The 27050-nt window shown below is 52.2% G+C and overlaps 1 protein-coding gene across 20 annotated transcripts in view; it reads right to left on the bottom strand.

Moving 5' to 3' along the window:
• PC (pyruvate carboxylase) overlaps window positions 1-27050 on the bottom strand; it is a 116478-nt gene that overhangs the window by 20177 nt on the left and 69251 nt on the right. For 9 of the 20 annotated variants that reach the window (XR_014066208.1, XR_014066206.1, XR_014066205.1 and 6 more), the window contains 6 exons: window positions 1902-2037; window positions 1613-1797; window positions 1028-1193; window positions 796-941; window positions 564-681; window positions 149-300 (listed from right to left, as the gene is read on the bottom strand). Coding sequence is in view for 11 of the 20 variants with exons in the window: in XM_081532001.1 (XP_081388127.1) it covers window positions 149-300; window positions 564-681; window positions 796-941; window positions 1028-1193; window positions 1613-1797; window positions 1902-2037 (903 nt within the window). In the remaining 9 variants the exon portion in view is untranslated. Of the gene's footprint in view, window positions 1-148; window positions 301-563; window positions 682-795; window positions 942-1027; window positions 1194-1612; window positions 1798-1901; window positions 2038-7451; window positions 7611-8957; window positions 9342-13137; window positions 13224-27050 lie in introns of those variants that run through there. The other 11 variants (XR_014066209.1, XR_014066210.1, XR_014066211.1 and 8 more) reach the window with 3 other exon arrangements.

The following is a 27050-nucleotide window of genomic DNA, read 5'->3' as shown; positions in this document are numbered from 1 at the left end:
CCTGGGCCCTCCGTGACCGCCAGGTGTGAGGCTGTGTCTACGGGATCTCAAAGCGAGCCTGCGGGAGCAGGCTCCTTGTCTCCACGTGGGGAGGAGGCCGCCGTGCCCATGGCTCTCAGCTCTGTCCCCGGGAGCCCGTGCCCCTCACCTGCTTTGCAAGCTTGACGGAGTCGCTGGTGAGCCGGGTCCGCAGCTGGGGGTCCAAGTGGGCAGCCGGGGCGATCTCGACGACTTTCTGGTGCCGCCGCTGGATGGAGCAGTCCCGCTCGTACAGGTGAAGGATGTTCCCGTACTGGTCCCCTGGGGTGTGGGTAAGCCGGGCTCAGCCCCCGGGGGATCCAGACACCCGACCGACCGTGGCTGCTCAGCGCTGCTCCCAGGGCTGGCTCAGCAGTGGCTCAAAACAGCACAGCCGAGGCCTCAGGTCTGAGCAGCCCGGCACCCGCAGCCCACCTTCCTGGGGAGGGTACCGCAGAGGGAGAGCCCCGGCAGCTTTCCCAAAGCCCAGGAAGACCAGGGGCCCCCACCGCCTCGTGCTGCCGCCCCCGGAACGCCCCACTCACCCAGGATCTGCACCTCGATGTGGCGCGGCTTCTCGATGAACTTCTCCACAAACAGCGCTCCATCCCCGAAGGCGGCCAGAGCCTCCGAGTAGGCCCGGGTGTAGTTCTCCTCCAGCTCCTGGGAGGGCAGGCGGGGGCCCAGGAGATGGTGCGCCCTGAGCTCCGCCTTCCCCCCAGCACCCCTCTCCCTGGTCCCTCTGCAGGCGGCCTCCCAGCCTCAGCTTCTGCTCACCTCGTAGCTGTGCACGACCCTCATGCCGCGCCCCCCGCCCCCGTAGGCGGCCTTGAAGATAATGGGGAAGCCGTAGGTGTTGGAGAACTCGTGGGCCTCGTGCAGGGAAGTGATGGGGGCATCCGTGCCGGGCACCACGGGGACTCCTGTTGGCAGACAGGCAGGTCAGGCCACAGCCCACCAGCCGCACCCAGGCAGCCCCGCTCAGGAGCTAGGCGGCCCCCACCCTCACCTGCGGCGATGGCGATGGCCCGGGCCTCCACCTTGTCTCCCATCTTACGGACCACCTCGGGGCTCGGCCCAATGAACCGGACCCCAGCATCCTGGCAGGCCTGGGCAAAGTCTGCTCGCTCTGACAGGAACCCATAGCCTGGGTGCACAGCGTCCACATTGTTTTCCTGGTGGGCGGGTGGGGGTGGTCAGAGGGACGAGCACCCCTCAAAGCCCTTCACACAGCCCGCCCAACCCTGTGGCCCTCCCACCTGCCTCACCTCACTTGCTCCATTCAATCCCTCATGCACTCATTCACTTATTCATTCCTCACTCATTCATTCACTCACTTATTCATTCACTCACTCACGCATTTGCTCATTCATTTGCTTAGTCACGCATGCATTCAGTCACTCATTCATTCACTCAGTCACTCATTCATGTAGTCACTCATTCATTCAGCCACTCATTCACTCACTCACGCATTCATTCACCTTTTCACAGGGACTTTCGGCCAGTGAGCGTTGGAGATGGGAGGGAGAGGGGGGCAGGCACAGGACCCAGTCTCAGCTCTCAAGAGGCCCCCATCCCCACCTGGGCCCCTCACCTTGGCGACCTTAATGATGTCTGGAATGTGCAGATAGGCCTGCACCGGGGCGAGACCCCGGCCGATGAGGTAGGCTTCGTCAGCTTTCTGTCGGTGCATCTGGCCTGTGTCCTGCTCCGAGTAGACAGCCACGGTGCGGATGCCCAGCTCCGTGCAGGCCCGGAACACGCGGATGGCGATCTCACCTGGGGGGTGGGGGCAGGGTAACAGGACGAGAAGTTAGACCCTGGGGTCCCAAGAGACGCAGAAACAGGGGCAGGGGGCTAGGGCAGGCTCCCACCATGCTCACCTCTGTTGGCCACCATGACCTTCTTGATGGGCTTGTACTCCAGGCGCCGGACATTGGGAGAGGCAGCGGCGGCGGTGGAGGTCCGGCGGATAGCCAGGAGCCGCAGGCTCCCCCGGACAGTCTGAAACTTCAGCATCTAGGGAGGGAGGTCAGAGCCCGCTTAGAGCAGCCCCACAGCAGCCAGCACCACCGCTGCCTCAGCTCCTGGCCAGGCCCAGCATTCCCAGCAGGCTGACCGGCTGTAGCGAAGGGAGGAAGGTCACCCCCCACCGGCATCCCAAGCTTACCCTAATACTCTCATACTCTGAACTCTAAAGCCCCACTCTTCAAGCTTTTACAACAATTCCAGAGGCCAGCGAGCGGCCCTGCGTGATCACGGTGTGTAAGGTCAGTGTCAGCCCAGGCCGCCCCGGGCTTTAGAAACTTCCGGCCCCACACTGACCCCTGCGGCCCTCCCTCAGGGTTCCGTCTGGCTGGGCAGGGAGGGTGGCAGTGGAGCTCCCCAGGAGCGGACCTGCAACAATGTGCCCTCCGGAAGCGCAGCCTCTGCTCGGATAAAATGCAGATTTCTTCAAACTGCAGGGCTACTCAGTAAATTAGTCATGAAAGCCAGCTGAGGGCCAGTGAAACCGGCCAGTCACAAAAAGACAAATACTGCGTGATTCCAGTTAGATGAGGTTCCCAGAGTCACCACACTCACAGAGGCGGAGAGCGGGAGCGTGGGGGCCGGGGCGGGCGGTGGGGGAGTTAGTGTTTAAAGGGGACAGAGTTTCAGTGCCGCAGGACAGCTAAGCCCCCGCGCGACACCCGCTGAGCCCGCGCTCTGGAGCCCGTGAGCTGCCGCTTCTGAAGTCCACCCGCGCCAGAGCCTGTGCTCGGCAACAGGAGAGCCACTGCAATGAGAAGCCTGCGCTCCGCAACGCAGAGCCCCCCGCTCACCTCAATTGGAGAAGGCCCACGCGCAGCGAAGACCTAGTGCAGCCATAAATTAATTAATTCATTAATTAAAAAAAAGGGGACTGAGGTTCCATTTTGTGAGATTTAGACGTTCTGGAAATGGCCAGAGGTGACGGTTGTACAACGATGTGAGTGGACGTAATGCCACTGACCTAACTATACACTTAAATACAGTTACGAGAGCAAATTATGTCACATGCATTTTTCCAGAACGAAAAGAATTTTTAAAAAGCCAACAGAGGGCAATTTCCCTACCAGAATGCAGAACATCAGAGATCAACCATCCCCCTCATCTCACAAATGAAGAAAACCAAGGCCCAGAAAAGCTTTAAAAGATGTGGCCAGAGTCACACAGCTGTTATAGCAGAGCCCAAGCTGGCATTTGGTCCTTTACCCCTGCTCCAGCGCCTCTACCCAGCTATTTCTTCACAAAGTTTAAACACCTGACTCATCCATTTTAAGTAAGGAACGTTATGGGCAATGCTGGTAGCTCAGGTGGTAAAGACTCTACCTGTAATGCAATGCAGGAGACATAAGAGATTCGGGTTCGATCCCTGGGTTGGGAAGACCCCTGGAGAAGGAAATGGCAACCCACTCCAGTATTCTTGCCAGGAGAACTCCATGGACAGAGGAGCCTGGCGGGCTACAGTCCACGGGATTGCAAAAGAGTCGGACACAACCGAGCGACTAAATCACCACCAAGGAACATAAAAAATATATTCAATAAATAAGATACTGCTAAAACCTCACAGTGTCATATTGTGGCCAACAAGATGGAGAAGGGGAAATAAAGACCAAGTAGAAAGAAAAGAGGAGAAAAGAAATAAGGAGATAAATGGAAGAAAAAGAAGAAGAGGGAAGCCCTTCGACCAGAGGGAGAGAAGGCAGCCCTTTAAGCATCAACCATGCCAGGCACAGCACCAGGCCAGGGCAGGAACGTCTCAGCTCTCATAGGAGGCCAACCCAGGGAAGGAGAAAAGAAAAGGTGAAAAACAGAAATAAGGTCCTTTCAGATCACGATCAGTGCCTCACAGGCAAGAAAACAGGTAATTTTTTGTGTGAATTACTGGGCAGGGACCTGAACAGGGGAAGCAGCAGCCACGTCCAGATCTGAGCTGCAGGGCATGCACCCCAGGAGAGTAACAGCCACGGCCAAGGACTCAAGGGCCGCTTCTGCAACATGTCTGTGGGTCCAAGGGAAATAAGCCATGGTCAAGCTGACACCGGTGGAAGAGATCATGGTGGGAGCCCCAGGACCTGCTCACAGTCAGTGCCAAGGTACCAGCTGGGCCTCGGACATGTGACTTCCACACCTTCCTGAAAACCACTGAGTTTCTGACACTCTCCTGTCATCTCCCCCTCACAGGTCTACCAGCAGCGACCGGCTTCCGGCTTCAGCCGCCCACTCAGCTGGAGGGAAGCGCTTTCCCAGAAGAGCAGCATGGAGCAGGCAGGCCCTGGCGGTCAATGACGCACGCCCCTGGGAGCAAGTGTGGGGAGGGATCTGGGCCCCATCCTGGGCACCAGATGCCTGCTCTGCTCAGGGCTGCAGGCAGGATCTGTGGGACGAGGCGGAGTAGAAAGAGCCCAAATGACCATGAGGGTCAAGCGAAGAAAGGCAAAGCATTTTCCAGGACAAGCGTGGTGTAGAACAGTAGATACAAGTGGCTAACGAACTGTTAACAGTCCCACCTCACCAGAAATCACTACGTTCAAAGGAGAACAGGGGGGTCTTCCTTGTGCCTATGAAATTAGCAACAGAGTTGTGAACAATCACATTTAGTGCTGCTAAGGCCTCTGGACCTTATTTTCTTGGGCTTCAAGAAATCACTGTGGATGGTGACTGCAGCCATGAAATTAAAAGATGCCTGCTTCTTGGAAGGAAAGCTATGACAAACCAAGATAGTGTATTAAAAACAGAGACATTACTTTCCCAACAAAGGTCAGTATAGTCAAAGCTATAGTTTTTCCAGTAGTCATGTACGGATGTGAAAGTTGGACCATAAAGAAGGCTGAGCGCCGAAGAATCAATGCTTTCAAATTATGGTGCTGGAGAAGACTCTCGAGAGTCCCTTGGACTGCAAGGAGATCAAACTAGTCAATCCTAAAGGAAATCAACCCTGAATATTCATTGGAAGGACTGATGCTAAAGTTGAAGCTCCAGTACTTTGGCCACCAGATTCAAAGAGCTGACTCATTGGAAGAGATCCTGATGCTGGGAAAGATTGAAGGCAGGAGGAGAAGGAGACGACAGGGGATGAGATGGTTAGATGGCATCACTGACTCAATGGACATGAGTTTGAGCAAACTCTGGGAGATAGTGGAGGACAGAGGAGTCTGGTGTGCTGCCATCCACGGGGTAGCAAAGAGGCAGACACAACTTAGTAGCTGAACAACAAGCCCTCTGGGAAGCAGGCCCACAGGCGAGGTCTAGAGATCAGGGCAGCTCTCTGAAAGCAGTTCACAAAACCTATCAAGAGCCTTTAAAATATTTATGCCCTTTGGTCAGGCCATTACCAATCTAGGAATCGAACCCCAAAATATTCTAAAATGAGAACCAAGAAGGATGCAGAAAGATGTTCAGATCAGCATTATTTACAATAGCAAATGACTAGAAGCCACTTAAAGAGCCAACATTAGGGCATCGATACAAACAGACATTATTTAACCGTGAAAAATGGTGGCAGAGTTTTGATGACATGGGAAATGCTTATGATATAATACGATGCTTTTAAAAACAGACAAATAATATGATCTCATGAAGTTTTATTTAGAGCAAGAAAAATAACTAGCATGAACTCAGCATTCACTTACTTCTATGTTCTAGAATTGGCAAGGTTTTGCTTTTTTCCCTTATTCCTTCTGTTTCTCTACATGTTCTATGCTACAGTTTTTCCAGTAGTCATGTACGGACGCGAGAGTTGGACCATAAAGAAGGCTGAGTGCTAAAGAATCAATGCTTTCGAACTGTGGTGTTGGAAAAGACTCTTGAGAGTCCTTTGGACTGTAAGATCAAACCAGTCAATCCTAAAGGAAATCAGCCTGAACATTCATGGCAATGTTGAAAGGACTGATGTTGAAGCTGAAGCTCAAATACTTTGGCTACCTGATGCGAAGAGCCGACTCACTGAAAAAGACCCTGATGCTGGGAAAGACTGAAAGCAGGAGGAGGAGGGGACGACAGAGGGTGAGATGGTTGGATGGCATCACTGATTCCATGGACATGAGTTTGAGCAAACTCCAGGAGATAGTGAAGGACAGGGAAGCCTGGCATGCTGTAGTCCATGGGGTCGCAAAGATTTGGACATGACTTAATAACTGAGCCATACTGATATGTTCTGTATTTTCTCCAGTGGGGGTTATTATTTATAACCAGAAAAGAAAATGAAGAAATATACAGAGGGAACAGGAAGACCTTTGCAGAGAAAAGCCAAGAGGAGTTCCTGAAGGGTCCTTCTCAGTGAGGTGACTGCCCTTGGCTTCTATCCTGTGAAACAACCCCTTCTAAGGGGGCCGGCATCCCAGAAGGCTCATCCCACTGCCCAGTGCATCTTCCTCACTTGTTGGCCAGGGGAGCCTGCTACAGGTCTTCCTCACCATCTGCAAGTGAGCAGCCTCACAGCTGGTTCCACTGGCACAGAGACTCTCCACCCCCCAGGGACATGTCATCCTGGGCAAGGAAGCCTGCCCTTTTCTCCCACGTGGGTGGGTATACCCCTGTGGACCCTCAGGCACTTACGCATGTCTTGTGGGTAAATAGGTCATATCTGTCCCCACCCCCACCACACACACTCCCGGATCCCTTTTCCAATAGAGAGAGAGATCCCTGGAGGCTCTGCCCACAGGGTGGGGCTGGGGAGGGAGGACCAAGAGCCTCCCCAGCTCAGTCAGGAAACAAGGGAGTCTGAATTATCCAGCCCAGGGTTCTCATACTTTTTTGCATTTGACCTTCACACGTGCTCTAGACAGCAAGGACTTCCTTGGCATCCTGCTTTACAAATCAAGAACCCGGGTTCTGGGCACTGGAGGTGGGGGGCCTCTGAATGCCCTGGAGCCGCAGAGGGGAAGCAAGCACAGGCCTGGACTTGAGACCTGGGGTGTGCGGGCAAGCAGGCAGATGTTTGCAGAAGAGGAAAGGTCACGATCGTTCGCTGAAGTCAGAGTGGTGGTTGAGAGTGGGCAGAGGGCAGCCACATCCACCAGCGGCGGCCCAGCGTGAACCCGGGGTCAGTGGTCTGGGCCTGCCCCTGCGCCTGCCCCCGGGAGACCCGGGCACCTCACTTCATCTGTGAAAGCGGGCAACACCACCCCCAACCTGGGCAGGTCGTCCTGGGGTCACTGAACAGCGGCCTTGGGCTCCCTGCTGGGCGACGGGGCTGCCGTCACCATCTCCCCACTGGTCTTTCCCCTCAGACGAGCATGGGGCACATGAAGGAAGCCCTGCTCTGTTGCCCACCCCGCAGGGTGCTCATTGCCGTCCAGACCAGCAAGGCAGCGCCGGCCCAGGTGGTCTTGCTGGACAAGGGCAGGCACGAGCGCATGCGGACAGCAGATGGAAGACCACCAGCTGACAAGGGGGCCCAGGGGACTCACCCTTCACCAGCCGCCAGGTACCCGGTGCTGCTTCTGCTCTGCCTGAGGAGGTCACTGGCCCAGGATACAAAGTTCTCCCCCCTCAGGCAGACGGAGGCTGGGGCGGCTGCCAAGGCTGAAACTGGGGGAAGGAGCGCCGGGAGCAGGGGCGTCAGACGCCTGGGAGAGCAGAGGAGGCAGGGAAGCTGGGTCATGCGGGCGGCAGGAGCTTCGCAGCCCGGAGCCCAGCTGCTCTGTCCCCAGGGACCGGGACAGACCAAGGAGGAGGTGTCCCCAGACCAGCGGCGGGGGTCAGCCTGCAGGCGGAGCGGGCCTGGGAGGCTTGCTGGACGGGGCTCTCGTGGACGACAGAGGGCATGGGTCACAGGCCCCTCGCAGCCTGGACGCAGCCCCGCAGCTCGGTTCCTGGCTCAGCGACACGCGACCCCTCCCCCCACCGGCAAAGCCAGGCTTGGGTCTTGAGGACACAACGGTGACTAAAAGCACTGCTGCACTCCCAGGACATCTCAGAACTTGGTCAACCCAGCGCCCAGCCGTCTCCCGCGTCAAATCCCCCTCCCCTCCCAGACCTGAGGCCCAGGGGGTCCGGCTGCCCGGTGCCTCCGAAGGCCTTTCCTGAACCAGCTTCAGCTGGGAGAAAACCTCAGGATGGACTGGGTTGCCCCAGAGAGGCCTCCCTTCCGGGAAGCGGGGCCTTCGTGGGTTGAGCGTGTGATGGTTCACTCGGGGTATGCTGAGTCTGGGGGTGTGGGCCAGGCTGATGGGAAGAGCCAGGTGGGCAGAGCTCAGGGTGGCGAGACCCCCGTAAAGCGGAGGGCCTGCGGGGTGAGCAGTGGGGAAGGCCTCAGGGCACCAGACTCCCTTCCCTCAGTTCTCCTAGAGGCGAGGGCTGCCTCTGGTGTTCAGAGGGGCCCCCAGCCGGATATCAGGCTCTGGCACCCTGGAGTGACCTGTACCAGCCTCTCCTCACAGCGCCACTTTCTCAGCGTGCCGGCCTCCCCTCGAGCCCCGTTCCAAGCGCATCCTCGTCCCCTCACTGCAGGGCAGGGACCCCGGTGATGGCCCCCGTCACAGGACAGCGGTGTGGGCAGGGCCAGGCGCCCACCACGGGGCCACGGGGCCACGGGGCACCTTGCCTTGGGGTTTTGGTTGCGGGATGGGAACCCAGAAGTCCTCAAGTTCGTTGACAGTTTAATGGAGGATTGTCCTTAAAAATTCCGAGACCCCGGTTAACCAAACCTGAGGCCTCGGGAAGCCCTCATGTTCCATCGCGTCGGCGGACCCTCCCTAGAGGAGACACAGGGTGGCTGCTGCAGACGGGACTCCCTCATGGGCTGGGTCTCCCGGAGGGAGAGGACCCTCGGGGGTGGCCAGGGGCCAGCCAGCCTCAAGGACACCATGTGGCCTTGCTCAGTGCTGGGGAGACATGTGAGTGAAAAATCTCCCTTTCTGATCTCAGATGGGAGAGTGACAAGCGAGAGAGGCCACGGCCCCAAGATCCCTTACCTGGCTGCCGCTCCAGAGAGCTGAAAGGCCCAGAGCGGCCCGTTCGCTATTTTTGCAAATGCCAGTTGACCGATACCTTTCCTTGGCCCCGGGGTGTGTGCTAGAGACAGGGAGTGAAGCGGCTTTGACTCTCACTTGGGACGCGTAAACAACGCCTTGCCAGCGAGAGTGCCTTGCCAGCGAGAGTGAGCGGGGAGCTGGGAACACCTGTCTCTCCCCTGCTGCCTCTCAGCGTGACTCCCCAGACAGTCTCGACTTCCCTTCCAGCTCAGTCCCTCCCCAGCACTGGATGGATCAGCTCAGTGTTGCCCTTCCAGAATGGAACAGCGACGATCCGACGATCCGTCCGACAATCTGCTCAGGAGCGTGCTGACAACAACCTGCACGAGGCAGGGGAGGTCTCGACCTCATGGGCCGGCCCGCTGACCTGAGCTGAGCTGACCTGCCCCTGCGGCTTCTACTGCCTCCAACGCTGGCCAAGCTCCACCTCTGTGCCGGGCGGCGCGGGGACCAGCACACCTGGAAGGGGCTCTCCTCTTTCCCAGGCCCCAGGATCTGCACGTACTCACTCAGGTCACCCTCACAGCTTGAACAGAAGGAACCAGACATCATGGGGTCAAGTTATGCTCAAGGCCACCCAGTAAGGCCAGTTCTGACCCCGATCTGTACGCCTCCCTCCAGAGCAAGAGCGCTGACTCTCCAGGGCAGGGGTCCCCAACCTCCGGGATCTGATGCCTGATGATCTGAGGTAAAGCAGACTTAGTAATAATAGAAATAAGGTGCACAATAAATGTCATGCACTTAAATCATCCTGAAACCAGCCCCCAACACCCCCATCCATGGAAAAACTATCTTCTGTGAAACCGGTCCCTGGTGCTGAAAATGTTGGGGACCGCTGCGTCAGGGCAGAGGGAGCCCTCACCTCACTAAGGGAGGAAGTCGTGGCTTTCATCAGAAGCACAGCCTGCAGGTGCTTGAAAGACCAAAAGCCAAAACCCCACTCCTGATGAAAATGTGTCACTGCCTCAACTTGGGCAGGAATCTCAGTGGTCTCAGCACTTCCTACCAGACAGCAGGCTAACGGCGCTGGCAACTGTGTGTCCCCGATGAGCTAGGGCAGTTTCAATTTGTCCAATAAATCATCAAGATGTCTCTAGAAGTCCCACTACGTCGTGACCTAAACTACATCTCCCAGGCTGCCTCTTGCAACCAGGAACAGCACAAAATTCTGCTCTTGAGCCATCACCATCCAAATGGTGGTCCAGACAATACAGCTGCGGGGCCAGGGTGGACGTGCTCTTAGCCAGGGCAGCCGTGCCAGGGTCAGGGTCAGCGGCCATCTGAATGACTGCTGCGGCCGGGCGGCAGGCCCAGGAATGTTCCTCGGAGGAGTTGTATTACTTCCGCCCTAAATATCCCTGTTCTTCACACTGCATCTCCTGCAGATGCAGTGGGCAACTGTGAGTGGGAGACACAGAGGAAAGGAAAGCCACAGTCCTGCTTCGGGGGTGACTAGCTGGTGTGTCAGCTTTGGAAGCCCACAGCCTGCACTGCCTAACCCCCAGGTCCCAAGTCCTTCAGCATATCCACCTCAGACGGGGGCTGGCACTGCCAGACGGAGGGTGGGGAGGGGGCAGAGGGGAGAGCGGGTCAGAAACAGACCCCGGGATCTCCAAATTAACTAAGGAGGCGCCTTCCCACACAGTGACTTCCTACCCCCTGCCCCCTACACCGGCACCCCCGCCGGGCCCTGTCCCCGGCCCCCAGAGGCCCCCAGCGGCTGGCTGCCAGCAAAAAAGCAGGTCAGAACTGGAAAGAGAGAGTTCTTGGCAGAGGGCTCCACGCTGTGGCAGAAGCGAGCCGCTGACGGATGGGGCCCACTCTCGGGGAGCCTTCCTTCCAAGCAGCTCTGTGCTGCCCTAAACGTGTCCGATGGAGGCCCCGGGCTGGTGGCCAGCGGGACAGATGAAAGGGGAAGACCACCTGAGCTGCAGGCTGCAGCAGCTGATATCAAAGCACCCGCGAGAGGACAGACCGAGGCTGAGCTTTTGGAGCAGGGGCAAGAAACAGGGAAGGTGACAGATGAAGAAGGAAGGGGAGTGGGGCTACCAAAGGTGGGAGGAGACGTGGAGCGGAAACTCTTAGGGCCTGGGGCGGCGCGGCCGGCGCCCACCCCGAGGGGCTGCCCCTGCCACTGTGTCTCTATACCGCCCCGGCCAATCTTCGAGTCAGGCGGCAGGCAGAGAGGAGAGGGCGGTCCAGCGGCAACTGAACCAACGGGCCCTGTTTGGGCCGAGGGGACCTGTGGACGGGGAAGCGGGGGAGGTTCAGGGAAAGAGGCTGTGAGGGCTGATCCCGGCAGGCAGGCGAGGGCGAGGAGAGGGCTTGTGGGCACAGCTGTGGCTGCCCTGTCCCAGCCTCACTTGTGGGCAGGGAGACAAGGTGGCGCTAGTGGTCAAGAATCCGCCTGCCAATGCAGGAAACCTGAGACGCGGGTTCAATCCCTGGGTCAGGAAGATCCCTTAGAGGAGGGCATGGCAACCCGCTCCAGTATTCTTGCCTGGAGAATCCCATGGACAGAGAAGCCTGGTGGGCTACAGTCCATGGTGTCTCAAAGAGTTGGACAACCTCTGAAGAGACTTAGCACGCACACGTGCAGACTTGCAGGGAAAACACTGCCCCCTGGTGCAAAAGGAGCGCTACTGCCGACCTGCACACGCTCCTGAACGCCCGCTGGTTCACAGAGGGACGGCAGTCACCCGAATTTCTCCACATCCTTCAAGACCACACAGGAAGGCCTTCCTGGACACCCCCACCTCTCCAAACTGCTCAGATACCCTCCCTCAGGCGGCCATTCGTCTTGAGCAAAACTCTGTCACTGTCCCTGCCACAATCTACTGTCCTCTGACTTGCATGGGTTCTCGGCGAGGTTGTGCGAACTGGATGCTGTAACAATTCACTGACCGTCTCACCAGATGCTGTGAGGACTTCCAGGACGGGAGTCTCTGTCTATTTTGCTTCTCGCTGTCTCGCTAGCACCCTGCCCAGTGCCTGACACTAAAATGAGATGTCTTGGAAATGAATGAGTGAATGAATGAATGAGTACTCTAGGCCACACGAGCTTGCAAAGTAATGTGAGCGCCTAGACAAAGATAAATAAGGCATGGCCCCTCCTGGGAGCAGCACACACAAGCCACTGGGACACACGACTGTCCCTGACACAGAGATAAGAGCCCAAAGTGTTGACAAGGAAGGTCAAAGGGACAAGGTCAGCAAACAAAGTACCTCCCAGACTGACAGTGGGAACCAGGACAGTGTTTCAGGGCCGAGTGGGGTGACAGGCACTAAAGCCTCAATTCTAAATATGGCTGGACAATGCTCTGCAGGGAGACAGACACCAAAACACAGCAGGCATACGGGTGGTCCAGAAAGCTTCCTGACACCTTCATGGCACATTCACCCCAGCTGGAGAGTCACAGAGGACCTTGCTCACCCAGGTCACCCCAGTTTCAAGGTGGAGGAAAGTGGACACCAGCGTTTGGGCTGAATTTTTGTTCCCCAAAAAATACGTGAGTACCAACCCCAGGACTTCAGAATATGACTGTTGTTGGAAATGTAATCAGTAACAACGAGGTCATTAGGGTGGGCCTCATCCAATCTGCTTGGTGTCCTTATAAAAAGAGGAAATGTGAACACAGAGAGACACAGGAGAGGGGAGAGGATGTGAAGACACAGGCGGAAGACAGCCACGTGCCTGGAGAGAACGCCAAGAGCTGCTGGAGACACTGGAAGCTGGAAGAGATAAGGAAAGATCCTCCCCTAGAACTGTCAGAGGGAGCGGGGCGCTGCGGACACCTTGACTTTGGACAGAGGTCTCCAGACTGAGACCATACATCTCTGTTGGCGGAAGCCATCCCAGATTTGGTACTTTGCTAAGGCAGACCAGGGAAACAAACAGACCCATGTTGCCTACAAAAGACTGGAACCTACAGAGACCCTAAAGCCAGGAACTAGGGGGCACACTGTGTTAAAAATGCCCCCTTGGACTTGCCTGGAAGTCCAGCGGTGAGGACTCTGAGCTTCCATCGCAGGGGGCATGGGTTCTATCCCTGTCGGGGAATTAAGATCCCACAAGCTGAGAGGCACACAGCCAAAAAATAAAAGACAGCCCTTCTCTCACCTGCTCAGCCTCAAGCAGGTCACAGCAGGGACCTTCAGAGCGTGGAGCTATTTAGGACTGTGATCAGCACCCTCTCTGGGCCAGGGAAGGCCGAGTGGGTGGCAGCAAAAATGAGTCTGTGCTGAACAGTGGCGATGCCAACATACGGCTGCGTGGAGAGTGGGCAGAGTCGGCAGGAAGACCTCCTGAAGAAACACACCAAAGGGATAAACCAAAGGATAAGGAGGGAGGCAGGTCAGGCATGAGGACATCATGAGCAAAGGCAAAGGAGCAAACAGCCTGGCAAACGTCCACTGAGGCCAGAGGCAGGGAGTGAGCTGCCCAGGAGGAGATGAAGAGCACACACTTGGACTCCAGGTCACCAGCCTGCATGTATAGCAAGGGGCGCAGACTCGCCCCTCAACGTCAGGGAATACGACCCAGGAAACCAGGCAGGGGAGGAGGGATTTGCAATTTAGAGGGACCACTCTGGCTGTTCTGAGGAACTTGAATTTGAGGAGGAAAGACTAGAGGTGGAGGAGGAACAAGGAAGATGTTCTAACATGTGCATTAGTTGCTAAGTCATGTCCGACTCTTTGCGACCCCACGGACTTGTAGCCCACCAGGCTCGTCTGTCCACGGAATTTTCCCCGCATCACAGGCAGATTCTTTACCATCTGAGCCACCGGGGAAGCCCTTCTAACACAGGCAAGAGAAAATGAGGACAAGAAGCACACGGGGGGTCTCCCCTCTAGGCCTGTTAGACAACAGTGAAGAGGCCACAGGTGAGGGTACTCTCAGTTCCTGTTTGAGGAGAGGGGTGAACAGCGGCAACGCCAAGTTAAAGAACATAGAAGCAGATGTAGGCAGAGGCCAGCAAGTTCCATTTTGACCCTGATGAGCTGGAATTAACTGCGAGCTCTTTAGCTGGGGAAGCCAAACAGGCTGTTGGGTGTGAGTCTGCCATGTCCTGAGCAGGAGAAGGAGGTCTGGGGGCCCCGTCCTGCTGGGAGAGGAGAGCAGGATGGATGAATGGGGCGGCCAGAAACACTCGCTAACCAGGACCAGCCAAAGCCATGGGGGTGTCGTGAGAGCTGGGGTTCCGAGGAATGTTCAGTGTCTAAGGCAGCAGAGCTCTGATAAGGAGTAGGGAAAACAGACATGGGACTCTGCAGCAGTGAACTCACTGGTGGCCTTCACGGTGGCTCAGAGTCAGTGGGAGGCGAGGTGGTGTCTACTACAAACCCGCAACGTCTGGACTGTGCTTTTGAACTGTGTGTGGTGTTGGAGAAGACTCTTGAGAGTCCCTTAGACTGCAAGGAGATCCAACCAGTCCATCCTAAAGGAAATCAGTCCTGAATACTCATTGGAAGGACTGATGCTAAAGCTGAAACTCTAATACTTTGGCCACCTGATTCGAGGAACTGACTCACTGGAAAAGTCCATGATGCTGGGAAAGACTGAAGGCGGGAGGAGAAGTGGACAACAGAGGATGAGATGGTTGGATGGCATCACTGACTCAATGGACATGAGTCTGAGTAAACTCTGGGAGTTGGTGATGGACAGGGAAGCCTGGTGTGCTGTAGTCCATGGGGTCGCAAAGAGTGGGACATGACTGAGTGACTGGACTGAACTGAATGTCTGGACAAAGAGGTTAGGAAGGTGGAAATAAGAAGAGAAGTGCAGGATGAGCTAGAGGGCACTCAGATCACGGGACACTTTCTTTCCCTCTTTCTCTTTCTTTTATGAAACATTTGAAAAATACAGACAATACAGCCAGCAATATAAGACCGATGACCCCAGAATAAACTGTTCTCACTGCACTGACTTCATGTTTTATGGTAAGAATTAGGTCTGGCGAATGTATGAATCAAACACAGGGGTTCACTTCTACCCTTCTGCAATCCCACTAAACCATCAGTGAAAGTCGCTCAGTAGTGTCCGACTCTGCGACCACATGGACTATACAATCCATGGAATTCTCCAGGCCAGAATACTGGAGTGGGTAGCCTTTCTCTTCTCCAGGGGATCCTCCCAACCCAGGGATCGAACCCAGGTCTCCTCGTTGCGGGCGGATTCTTTACCAGCTGAGCTATCAGGGAAGCCCATCAGTGAAAGGATCTTTCTCGTTGTTGTTGGCTGCACTGCACGGCTTGTGGGAAATTAAGTTCCTCGACTAGGGATCAAACTTGGGCCCTCGGCAGTGAAAGCGTGGAGTCCTAACCACTGGACCGCCAGGGAAGTCCCAAAAGGGTCTTTCTTTAAACAGTACAAACCCTCAAGGATAAAGAATGGGAAAGCCCAGGGCAGCAGATAAGGGAGGCCGTGAAACTGGATGATGCATAGCACGTGGACAAGTGACAATGAGCGAGGGGGTGGGGAGCATGCAGAGGCAGTCACAGCACCAGCGAATCTGAGCTGCATACTGACTCCTGGGAGACTCAGGATTCACTGGGTCGAAGGGCTTCCCTGGTAGCTCAGTTGGTAAAGAATCCGCCTGCAATGCAGGAGACCCTGGTTAGATTCCTGGGTCGGGAAGATCCCCTGGAGAAGGGATAGGCTACCCATTCCAGTATTCTTGGGCTTCCCTGGTGGCTCAGCTGGTAAAGAATCCGCCTGCAATGTGGAAGACCTGGGTTCAGTCCCTGGGTTGGGAAGATCCCCTGGAGAAAGGAAAGGCTACCCACTCCAGTATTCTGGCCTGGAGAATTCCACGGACTGTACAGTCCATGGGGTCGCAAAGAGTCGGACACAACTGAGGGACATTCACTTTCATGTGCAGTTACAGTCTAAGGGACTGAGGGGCCCAGCCCCCCCTCCCCACCACATGCCAGCAGAGCCACAGGAACGGCAAACAGCCTCAGCCCTGCACTCCCTGAACCCTCGCAATGACCCCTGCTACTGTCCACCTGCGTTCCCTGGTCGAGAGTTGTGGACACTGGGACTCAGGGAGGACAGAAGGAGTCACGTGCTCAGGGCACGCTGCTAGGAAGTTCAGAGCTGGGTGGACCGGTCACGGGCATCCAGAGCCCCACTCCTGACCCACCAAGCACTGGCGCCTTTCAGAAGAAGAGAGACTGGGTCCCTGGAAAGGCACCCCTGCAGCATGCGACCCAGAAGGGCACCCCACAGAGCCGAGGATAGCAGGGGAGACCACAGAGTCCTCACTCTACAAAGCAGTTCTCAAGCGGATGACCAGGGAGCACCCCGAGGGCTCCTCTCCAGGAACCTGCCAGCCCAGGATGGATGTCCCGTGGCTACTGACACGTACTGGGTGCCCGAAGAAAGGGTGGCCTGCAGCCTTCTCTCGGGGTCAGGACCACTGGTCCAAAAGCCCCACCATGTCCAAACTTTCCAATCGGCTTTAGCATGAAGGGACAGCCCAAGTCATCGGATGTCTGAGGACAGAGCTGAAAAATCCCCCAAAACAAATTGGGAATAAAAACATGGAACTCTGAGGAGAAAGTAATAGAGAGAGCAGATACTTAGAGGGAAAAAAAAAAACAACTATAATTAATCTCAGAGAAGTAAGAGAAGCTATTGCATTAAGAGGCGGCAGCTATTTTAAAAAGGCAACGAGAAAGAGCTCTAGGGGATTAAAAATAGCATCGCAGACATTTTTAAACATAATAAATAAAAGAATCAGGAGACAGTCGAGGACATCACCCAGAAAGCATTACAAAAAGACTGACATATGACAAATAGGAGAAAAGGTGAGAAAATGAGAGACTGAGTCCAGGGAGCCCACTCTCAGGGAGCCCCTGGCAGGGGTGGTGCAGGGCAGAGTCACCCAGCAGCGCCTCCTGGAGCTGAAGGACGCACCCTTATGGTTGTGCGGACCCTCTGAGCCCCAGCCGATGGGAAACGTCCTGCCTGGAAGTGAGATCAGGGCATCCTGTCAGCTCCCTGTATTCATTCTCGGTGGCTCAAAACAACCAAGATGTTCAGTTCTGGAGGCCGGAAGTTCCGCACCTGGTCCACTGGGCCCAAATCAAGGCGCAGGCAGGGTTACACCCCCTCTGGAGGCTGCAGGGCAGTGTCTTTCCTCGCCTCCTCTAGCTTCCGGGGAACCTCTGCTTGTGGCCGAATCACTCCTGTCTCTGCCTCTGTCATCACTTCTAGAACTGGCACTTTCCATGGGCATTTGTCATCTACCTCTACAGGGATTAAATCATGTGCTGCTGCAGCTGGTGACCTTCAACATGTCCTAAAAGGAAGGAATTCAGGGTAGAGAGCAGGAATGAGGCATTCTGTGCTCCAGGAAAAACTGGCAGGACAGGTCTTCAGATGGTTAGATATTTTCAGGAGCTGATTTTATGAGCCCAATTCTTGTATCTCCCCATATCTGGAAAAGAGCTAAAATCCTTCATGGTGATGACCGCTTCTCATGACTAGCAAAGCTTTATCAGACAGTAGAAACCTTCTGGAAAAATATGTGCTTCATTGCATGTAATCCCCCTTCACCAAAATCCTACTTTCCCCCCAACTCTTCACGGCAGTCTCAGGGCTATCTGAGGTGCTGTCTCCAGGGCTGCAGTCCTCATTTTGCTCCAAAGAAAATTTAACTCACAATTCTCACATCATGTATCTTTTTGAAGTTGACACACTCTCCAACCTAGAATTCTCTACCCAGTTAGACTGTCAATCAAGTGTGGGGGCAAAATAAAGGTATGTTCAGACAGGACTTGGCCAAGGAAATTTTCCCACCCACATGTGCATCTGTCCAGGAAGCTCCTGGGGGACGCATGCTGATGCAACAAGGGAGTAAACAAACCAAGACGAGAGGCTTGGGGGCCGGCACAGAAGGAAGCTGGAGATTCTCAGGGGATGATGGAGGCCCTGGCGGCCGTGAGAACGGCTGCTCCAGACAACAGCACAGGCCAGGAAGCTTCCAGACGTGGGGCTCCGAGTGGGATGGGGGCTCTACACAAACAGACCAAAAGGCTGGATTACCTGATATCTCTGCAAGAACAGGGAGGAGGTGGCAAGCTACAGCTGGTCTGGGCATGAAGGAATGAGGTAAAAAGTAACTCAGGGAAACAGAAGTTGTAGGGGGAAATGTTATCATGTATACACTCAGTGTTCTCAATGGTCAAAATTTACTTCATTTTAATTATGCAAAATCTGAAAGTGTACTTTAAAATGGTTAAACGACCATGCAGGAAGGCCAGGGAAAGTGCGCTGTGGGGGTGGAAGTAAAAGCGAGCTATACCTTCCACAGGAGGAGCTCAGGAAATAGAGCCAATGCTGTATGGAGACAGGAGGGTGGGCTGCTAGGAGTTAAAGGACAGAGCACCCCCAGGCGTGTGGCTAAGGTGAAGGACCTTGGAAAGGCCTTGAACTGGATGAACAGCGCCCCCTGCTCTGAGTCCCAGTGTAGGACAGCCCAGCGCCGGCCGTGGGCAGCCAGGAGGGTGTGGCTGGTTGGGACCCAGGGGACCATCTGAGGCACTGACCCCAGCAAGGGCTGAAATGACCAGTGGCTTCTGCGTCCCGGCTCTCTAGGCTGAGAGGCTGAGACATCATATTCTGAGAGGCACAGCCGGGGAAGCAGCAGCCAGGGAGAGTGGACCTGGAGAGTGCTCCTTGTTCACGCCCACGCTCCTGGTCAGCCATGGCTGCTCCAAGAGGCGGGGTGAGACTAAGCTCTAAGAAAAACATCTGGCTGGGCAGGGGAGCAAAAGAGACTGATTAGAAAAAGCAATGACATTTCCCTCTGAGGAGGTTTAAAATTTTTTTCTGAATGAGTTGATTTAGGTCAAGTGAGTCTTTCGGAATAGCAAAACATTAGACTGATTTATGAGATTTCTTGGGCTTCCCAGGTGACACTAGTGGTAAAGAATCTGCCTGCTAATGCAGGAAACTTAAGAGATGTCCACAGACCGAGCATCTGAGCACACACACCGTGAGATTTTTTAAGTTTCTCTTGTGATTAAGCTGTATCTTGGCATGTTCCTGTAACAGGTTGTGTTAATATTCTTTCTTTAAAGAAGAAAAGCAAAAGTTAGATACATTTGGAATTTAGATATTAAGTATATTTTACTTCGGGCTTCCCTGGTGGTGCGGTGGTAAAGAATCTGCCTGCCAATGCAGGAGACACAGGTTCAATCCCTGGGTAGGGAAGATCCCTCAGAAATGGCAACCCACTCCAGTATTCATGCCTGGGAAATCCTATGAACAGAGGAGCTTGGAGGGCTACAGTTCCTGGGGTCACACAGAGTTGGACACACCTGAAGCACGAATATATTTCAGTTTAAGATGTGGCATGACAGACTTCCCTCCATGCTTCCACTGCAGGGGGCATGGGTTTGAGCCCTCGTTGGGTAACCAGGATCCTGTGTGTATCGCCAAAAAATTAAAAAATAATAATTTAAATAAAGTGTACATGAGTCAGAGACTGGTACTCCTTAGCATAACCTGGGCAGAGAAATGTGAGCGGCAAGACTGATTACTTCAATCTCCTCCTGGGCACCTGACTCTCTTCTCAACCAAGATAAAGCTGCTGAGCTAAGGGCCTCCAGATTCAGCCAATTAAAATGCAAACTGTTCAGTGAGAATTTGAATTTCAACCAAACTGCATTCTTAGAAAAATGTACAAGTATATCCCATGCAATATATGGAACACACTTACAGTACTAAGTTACTGGTTTATCTGAAATTTGAACTTAACTAGCCAGCCTGTATTTTATCTGACAACCCCAGTGCACCAGCACTGCTGAGGCCCTGACTGGATCTGAGAAAAAAACAACACGTGAAGAGAATTCCCAGATGTGACCTAACAGGGCAGGGAGAACACAGTGGGAAGACCTCAGGGGCCCAATAGCCTGGGTTCCGATCGGGGCTCCACCAAGCCCACCTAGCTCTGGGCAGGCTGCATTTCTTCATCTGTAAAATCAGCATTAATGACAGTCATGTGCACAGGCTGTGTACAAAGATCAAACGAGTTAATGTGTGTGGCGTGCTCAGGAGAGTGTCTGGCACATAAATTGGCCTTTATTATAAATGTCAGTTTTCAGTATCAGCAGTACAGAGGCTGAAGTGGGGACCGGCCCTGCTTCTGATGGGCAGAGGTAGGCGGGGTCGGGGCCGTGAAGGGGAACCAGAGCCAGCCGGGTTGGGCGGGGCTGTGCAAGAAGCACCTTGTTTGTGAAGATGACGCTTTGAAGCACAACCGGACCCTTGTAGCCTCCTCAGTCAAAGCAAGCTGGACCACCTAAGACGTCAGGCCATCCCACTCAGGCGCATCCTCTGGGCGGTCACCTGTCGTGAGCTACCCACGCATGCCAGGTGCAGCTGGCCCCTACTAGCTCCCCGACGCTGCCCCTTTCCAACGCTGTGCTGTGACAGCGAGCTGGCAACGTGAAACTGACCCCAGTGGGCGTCTATACACGACAGAAAAAGGCAAAGGCTACAACTAGGGCCCTTTCCTCACCTCCCTGGGACCCACAGTTGAAAGAACACCCAGACGGGCTGAGCATCCCACAGTGACCTAAAGAAAGGCATTAAGCATGGCCTGGGTGAGTGGTACCCTTCTTCACTTTCCCTTTTGGCTACAGAACCCAAATAAAGAGGCTTCTGTGGGAAGTTGATAGCAATATAGTCTTACTTCAGGAAACAAGAAAAATCTCAGATAAACAGTCTAACTTAAACCTAAAGCAATTAGAGAAAGAAAAACAAACAAAACTCAAAGTTAGTAGAAGGAAAAAAATTATAAAGACCAGAGTAAAAATAAATGAAATAGAGACAAAAAAATAATAGAAAAGGTAACAATAGAAAAGGTTGATGAAATGAAAAGCTAGTTCTTTGCAAAGATAAGAAAAATTGATAAGCCTTTAGCCATAAAAAAGGGGGAGGGCTCAAATCAATAAAATTAGAAATGAAAAAGAAGTTACAGGTGACACCACAGAATACAGAGGATCATAAGAGAACACTGCAAGCAACTGTATGCCAATAAAATGGACAACCTAGAAGAAATGGACAAATTCTTAGAAAAGTGTAATCTTCCAAGTCTGAACCGAGAAGAAATATAAAATATGAACAGACCAGTCACAAGTACTGTAACTGAAACTGTGATTTTTAAACTTCCAACAAACAGAAGTCCAGGACCAGATGGCTTCACAGGTGAATTCTATCAATATTCAGAGAAGAGTTGAAATCAACTCTGAATATTCATTGGAAGAACTGATGCTGAAGCTGAGACTCCAATACTTTGGCCACCTGATGCAAAGAGCCGACTCATTGGAAAAGATCCCGATGCTAGGAAAGACTGAAGGCAAAAGGAGAAGACGGCAGCAGAGGATGAGATGGTTGGACGGCATCACTGACTCACTGGGCATGAATCTGAGCAAACTCTGGGAGACAGTGGAGGACAGAGGAGCCCAGCGTGCTGCCGTCCACAGGGTCGCAAAGTGTCAGACACGACTTAGACTGAACAGCCACCACCACCTATGGTCAATTAATCTCAAACAAAGGAGACAGAAGTATACGATGGAGAAAAGAGAGTCTCTTCAATAAGTGGTGCTGGGAAAACTGGACAATTACCTGTAAAAGAATAAATGAGAACATTCTCCAGTACCGTACACACACAAGAAAACTCAAGATGTATTAAAGACCCAAATATAAGATCAGATACTGTAAAACTCTTAGAGGAAAACATAGGCAGAACACTCTTTGACATAAATCACAGCAATATCTTTTCAGATCCACCTCCTAGAATAATGAAAATAACAACAAACAAATGGGATCTAGTTAAACTCAAAAGCTTTTGTGCAGCAAAGGAAACCATAAACAAACTAAAAAGACAGCCCACAGAATGGGAGAAAATATTTGCAAACGAAGCTGCCAATAAAGGATTAATCTCCAAAATACACAAACAGTTCATGCAACTCAATATAAAAAAAATCCAATCATAAAATTGGCTGTGTGCTATGCTGTGCTTAGATGCTCAGTCGTGTCTGACTCTGCGACCCCATGGACGGTAGCCCGCCACCCTCCTCTGTCCATGGGGATTCTCCAGGTAAGAATACTACAGTGGGTCAGCATGCCCTCCTCCAGGGGATCTCCCAACCCTGGGATTGAACCCTGGCCTCCCACATTGCAGGCAGATTCTTTACCATCTGAGCCACCAGGGAAGCCAGAAGATCTAAATATTTCTTCAAATAAGACATACAGGTGACCAAAAAGCACATGAAAAGATGCTCAACATCGCTAATTATCAGTTCAGGTCAGTTGCGTCTGACTCTGAGATCCCATGGGCTGCAGCAACACCAGGCTTCCCCGTCCATTATGTTAATTATCAGAAAAATGCAAATCAAAACTACAATGAGATACCACCTAAACTGGTCAAAATGGCCATCATCAGAAAGTCTATAAACAATAGCTAGAGAGGGTATGGGAGAAAAGGGAACCCTCCTACACTGTGGGTGGGAATGTAAACTGGTAGAGCCACTATGAAAAACAGCATGGAGGTTCCTTAAAAAACTAAAAGTGGAGCTACCATATGATTCAGCAATCCCACTCCTGGGTATTCATCCGGAGAAAACCATAATTCAAAAAGATACATGCAGCCCAATGTTCACTACAGCACTATTTTCAAAAGCCAGGACATGGAAACAACCTAAATGTCCATCTCCCAAGGAATGGATGAAAGTGATGCGGCACATATATACAATGGAATATTACTCAGCCATAAAAAAGAATGAAACAATGCCATTTGCAGCAACATGGGTAGACCTAGAGCCTGTCATACTGAGTGAACTAAGTCAGACAGAGAAAGACAAATATCACATGATATTGGTTATATGTGGAATCTGAAAAAATGGTACAAATGATCTATGTACAAAACAGAAACGGACTCGCAGATTTAGAAAACAAACTTACAGGTACCAAAGGGGAAAGGCCACGGGGAGGGATAAATTAGGAATTTGGGATCAACATAGGACACACTATTATACATAAATTAGATAATCAACAAGGACCTACTGTATAATACAGGAAACTCTATTCAATATTCTGTAATAACCTATAAGGGAGAAGAATCTAAAAGAGAATGGATAACTTACATGTATAATTGAATCACTTTCCTGTACACCTGAAACTAACACAACATTGTAAATGAACTATGCTGCTATTTAGTAGCTAAGGTGTGTCCAACTCTTTGTGACCCCATGAACTGCAGCCCCCAGTCTCCTCTGTCCAGGAGCCTGGACAAGATTTCCCAGGCAAGAATACTGGAGTGGGTTGCCATTTCCTTCTCCAGGGGATCTTCCCAACCCAGGGACTGAACCTGCATCTCCTGCTTGGCAGGTTGATTCTTTACCACTGAGTCTCCTGGGAAGCCCAAATCAACTATACTCCAATATATATATATATATATATATATATATATATATATATATATATATATAAAGAGCCCTCTGTGTCTTTTGTAAAAGTCTCTTGTATAGAGTGCTGAATTCGGTCAAAACATGAGGATGAGCTAAGGAAGAAATGAATCAGAAACTCTCCCTACACTCAAGGCAGTTCAGAAACCATTCTGCAACACTAATGAACCTGTGAGAATGTCATGATAAAGATTCTTTTGATAATCTCATTTAACAATGTGAAAATTAGTCCTTGCTTTTTAGGGAACTGATTTCCTTGTTCATATAACCTTGATATCTTTTCTCTCCCCACCCCACCCCCCATTTCTCTCTTTCTTAAGCAACAGAGGCATTTGCAGGTTGAAATGTGAGGATTTAAAACAATAGCTGTTGGATATACATGTCAAATGTCTATTCCGTAATAGAACTTACCCTGTCCCTTCCCCATCCCAGATGACACACACTCTCCAAAAGCCAATACCTCTTGTCCTGCGTCCCCAGAGAATGAGGGCTTCAGTTTGGGGGTCATTTTTGCCCTTCCCTTTCCCACATCTAGTCAAGAAGGCCCATCAGTTCTTCCTCTGAAATCACTCATATCCGCCTTCCTTTCATTTCCACTAAACCACCCCTGATGGCACCCTTCTCATGCTGTATACCAGGGAAAACACCCCAAATACAGGATTCCTTTCACTCTTTTTTAAAAAGCCTATGACCTTTATTGCCCACAGGTAAGAATCTTGCCTCCCATCATTAGTCCCACTTGCCTGTCAAGCCTCATTTCCCATCATCCCTTAGCCTCCAGGGTCCTAACACTAGCCAAACTGCCTCCTCCTTGATCCCAAGTGGTCCAGGCACGCTCCCGTCTCCCTCAGAGTATTCCCTCCACCGAGACACTCCCCACCTGGATGCCTTTTCCTCTGCGCGAAGCCTGCTCCTGTCTGGGTAAATTTTTTTTCACTCCCGCCCAAAATCCCACCAAAACTTTGTTGTTCAGTTGCTAAGTCATTTCTGACTCTTTGTGACCCCATGGACTGTAGCCCACCAGGCTTCTCTGTTCTTCACTATCTCCCATGGTGTGCTCACATTCATGTCTGTCTCATCCTCTGCTGCCCTCTTCTCCTTCTGCCCTCAATCTTTCCCAGCATCAGGGTCTTTTCCAATGAGTCTGTTCTTCGCATCAGGTGGCTAAAGCATTGGAGCCTCAGCTTCAGCATCAGTCCTTCCAATGAATATTCAGGGTTGATTTCCTTTAGGATGGACTGAGTAAGAGATTTTTGTTTTTATATATATATATATATTTTGGACCATTTGTTTTTCCAAGTCTTTACTGAATTTGTTACAGTATTGCTTCTGTTTTATGTTTTGGTTTATTGGCTGTGAGGTATGTTGGATCTTGGCTCCCCAACCAGGGATTGAACCCACACCCCCTGCATCAGAAGGCAAAGTCTTAATCAATGGCCAACCAGGGAAGTCCCAAGAGGTTTTTGTTTTTTAAGCAGTCAATCCTCAAGGACAGAAAGACCAGGAGGGGAGACCACAGGAACATCATGGCCCTACCTGGCAGTGGGAAGGCTGATCATCTACCAGTGTCCACCACGGAATCCAAGAAAGGGTAGGGAACTGTGAGCCAGGTCCTGGGATGAACGGGCTGATACGTACAATGGAAGCTGGTGAGAGCTTCTGAGAAGCAGTTAGTCCCTAGATGCTGCTGGAAACCACCGTCCCCCACCCTCTCCTGAAGAACTGAGGTTGGCTCTCTGGAGAGGGCGAAGCTCGGGGTCTGCACAGGGGGTGCGAGGCACAGGTGAGGGCTGGGGTACTCTGTTAGAAACGGGAGGGGAAGGATAAGTGAGCCTCTTTATTCTGTCCCCTCGCCTACTCAGCCCCTAAAACGCAAGCAGCCAGTCCTTCCCCTCCTCTAATACCTGATCCAGCCCAAGAGGGAAGACCTCGGGATATTGAGATTGAGGTTCCCCAACAAAGAGCATGCCTCATCACCACTGTGCAAGTGAGAAGCTGGACTCCCAGGCAGTTTTTAGCCCCTACTACTAACTGTGAGCAGGCAACCAAAGATCCCTGGGCAGCTGAGAAGAGATTCCTTCAAAGACAGAGATCAAAGAAAAGCAACAGAAAAAAAGCAATTTGGAGGAAACAGTTAATGCAAGGAGGAAAAAACTTAAAATATGGCACTAATATCCTCAAAGAAGTAAGAGATTACACAGGTGAGACAATAGGATGCTTGCACATATTTTTAAAGACCTATTCAGAGAGCAAGAAAAGCTCTTGGAAATTAAAAATATAATGGGAAAGACAAAAAAAAAAAAAAAATCAATAGAAGGGTTGGAAGATCAGGTTAAGGAAATCTCCTAGAAACTGAAACAAAAAGACAAAGAAATGGAAAGTTAGGCAAGAAAGGGAAAAAATGTGAGGCCATTCAAGAGATCCAAAAATTAAACAACAGTCTCAGAAAGAGAGGACAGTGAAAACACAGGGGGAGAAATAATTCAAGACACCCCTAGGACAGGAGGTCACATTTCCACATGGAAGTATGCATTGAGTCAACAAGATGGACAAATGCAGACCCACACCACGCATGGCCTGACATTTCAGACGCTGTAAGCTTTCAGAAAGTGGGGGAAAGGGGGCACAAAGAACTCCAAATCAGCAAAGTTTTGGATTTCTCAACAGCAACTTGGGAAGCTAGAAAGGTACAAAGCATCCTCCCAAACTGCAAAGGGAAAATGGCTTCCAGCCTGAAACTCACCATCCAGCTGAACCATCAATTATGTGTGAAGGTGACATAAAAAGAAAAGAGGGCTGCTACGACTGACCTCCAGGCGACGCTTCTCAAGGAGCTACTGTGGATGAGCCCCCACCCAAAACAAGTGGCAAACAGGCCAGAAAGGCAGCAGGAGCTGCGAGAAGAGGAAGGCAGAGGTGCCCGGAGCGCAGCACACAGCAGGGGCACCAAGTGAGGTGTGGGCTACTTAGAACCGCTTCTCGGGCCCCTTCACCCAGGGGCCCTGAAGGAGAACGGAGCCAGTATTCCCACTGACGGGACCCGGTCTCTGGTTGGACCTGTGATGAAGGCAGGCACCAGGAGTGACGCCTGAGGCCCGAGGCCTTGCCCCTAAGTGACACAGGAACGCTAAATTATGTGCTCCTCTGTGACTGCATCTTTCAAAATGTTCCCAAGGTTCACCCGTGTTGTTACAGGACTCCATTTAATTGCCAAAGAATATCCCACTGTACAGACACACCGCATTTTGTCAACCCATTCAACAGATATTTCAGTTGTTCCTGCATTTTGGCTATTATGAATAACACTGTGGTGAATATTGGTGTAGAAGCTTCAGGCGCACACGTGTTTTCCTCTCTCTTGGGTATATACTGCTGGATGGTATGGTAACTCTATGATTAACCACTTGGGGAACAGGCAGACTGTTCTCCACAGTTGGGGCTCCATTTTATACTTCACCAGCAACATATAAGGGCTCCCATTCTTCTGTATCCTTGCCAAAACTTATTACCATCTGTCTTTGTGATTAGCCATTCTAGTGGGTATGAAGTGAT

Source organism: Giraffa tippelskirchi, chromosome 10, assembly GCF_054371585.1.
Source record: "Giraffa tippelskirchi isolate mGirTip1 chromosome 10, T2T-mGirTip1v1.2.pri, whole genome shotgun sequence".
In the NCBI taxonomy this organism is placed as follows: Eukaryota; Metazoa; Chordata; class Mammalia; order Artiodactyla; family Giraffidae; genus Giraffa; species Giraffa tippelskirchi.
The sequence above is the reverse complement of the archived record's forward strand: the minus strand, read 5'-3'. Positions and strand labels throughout refer to the sequence as shown.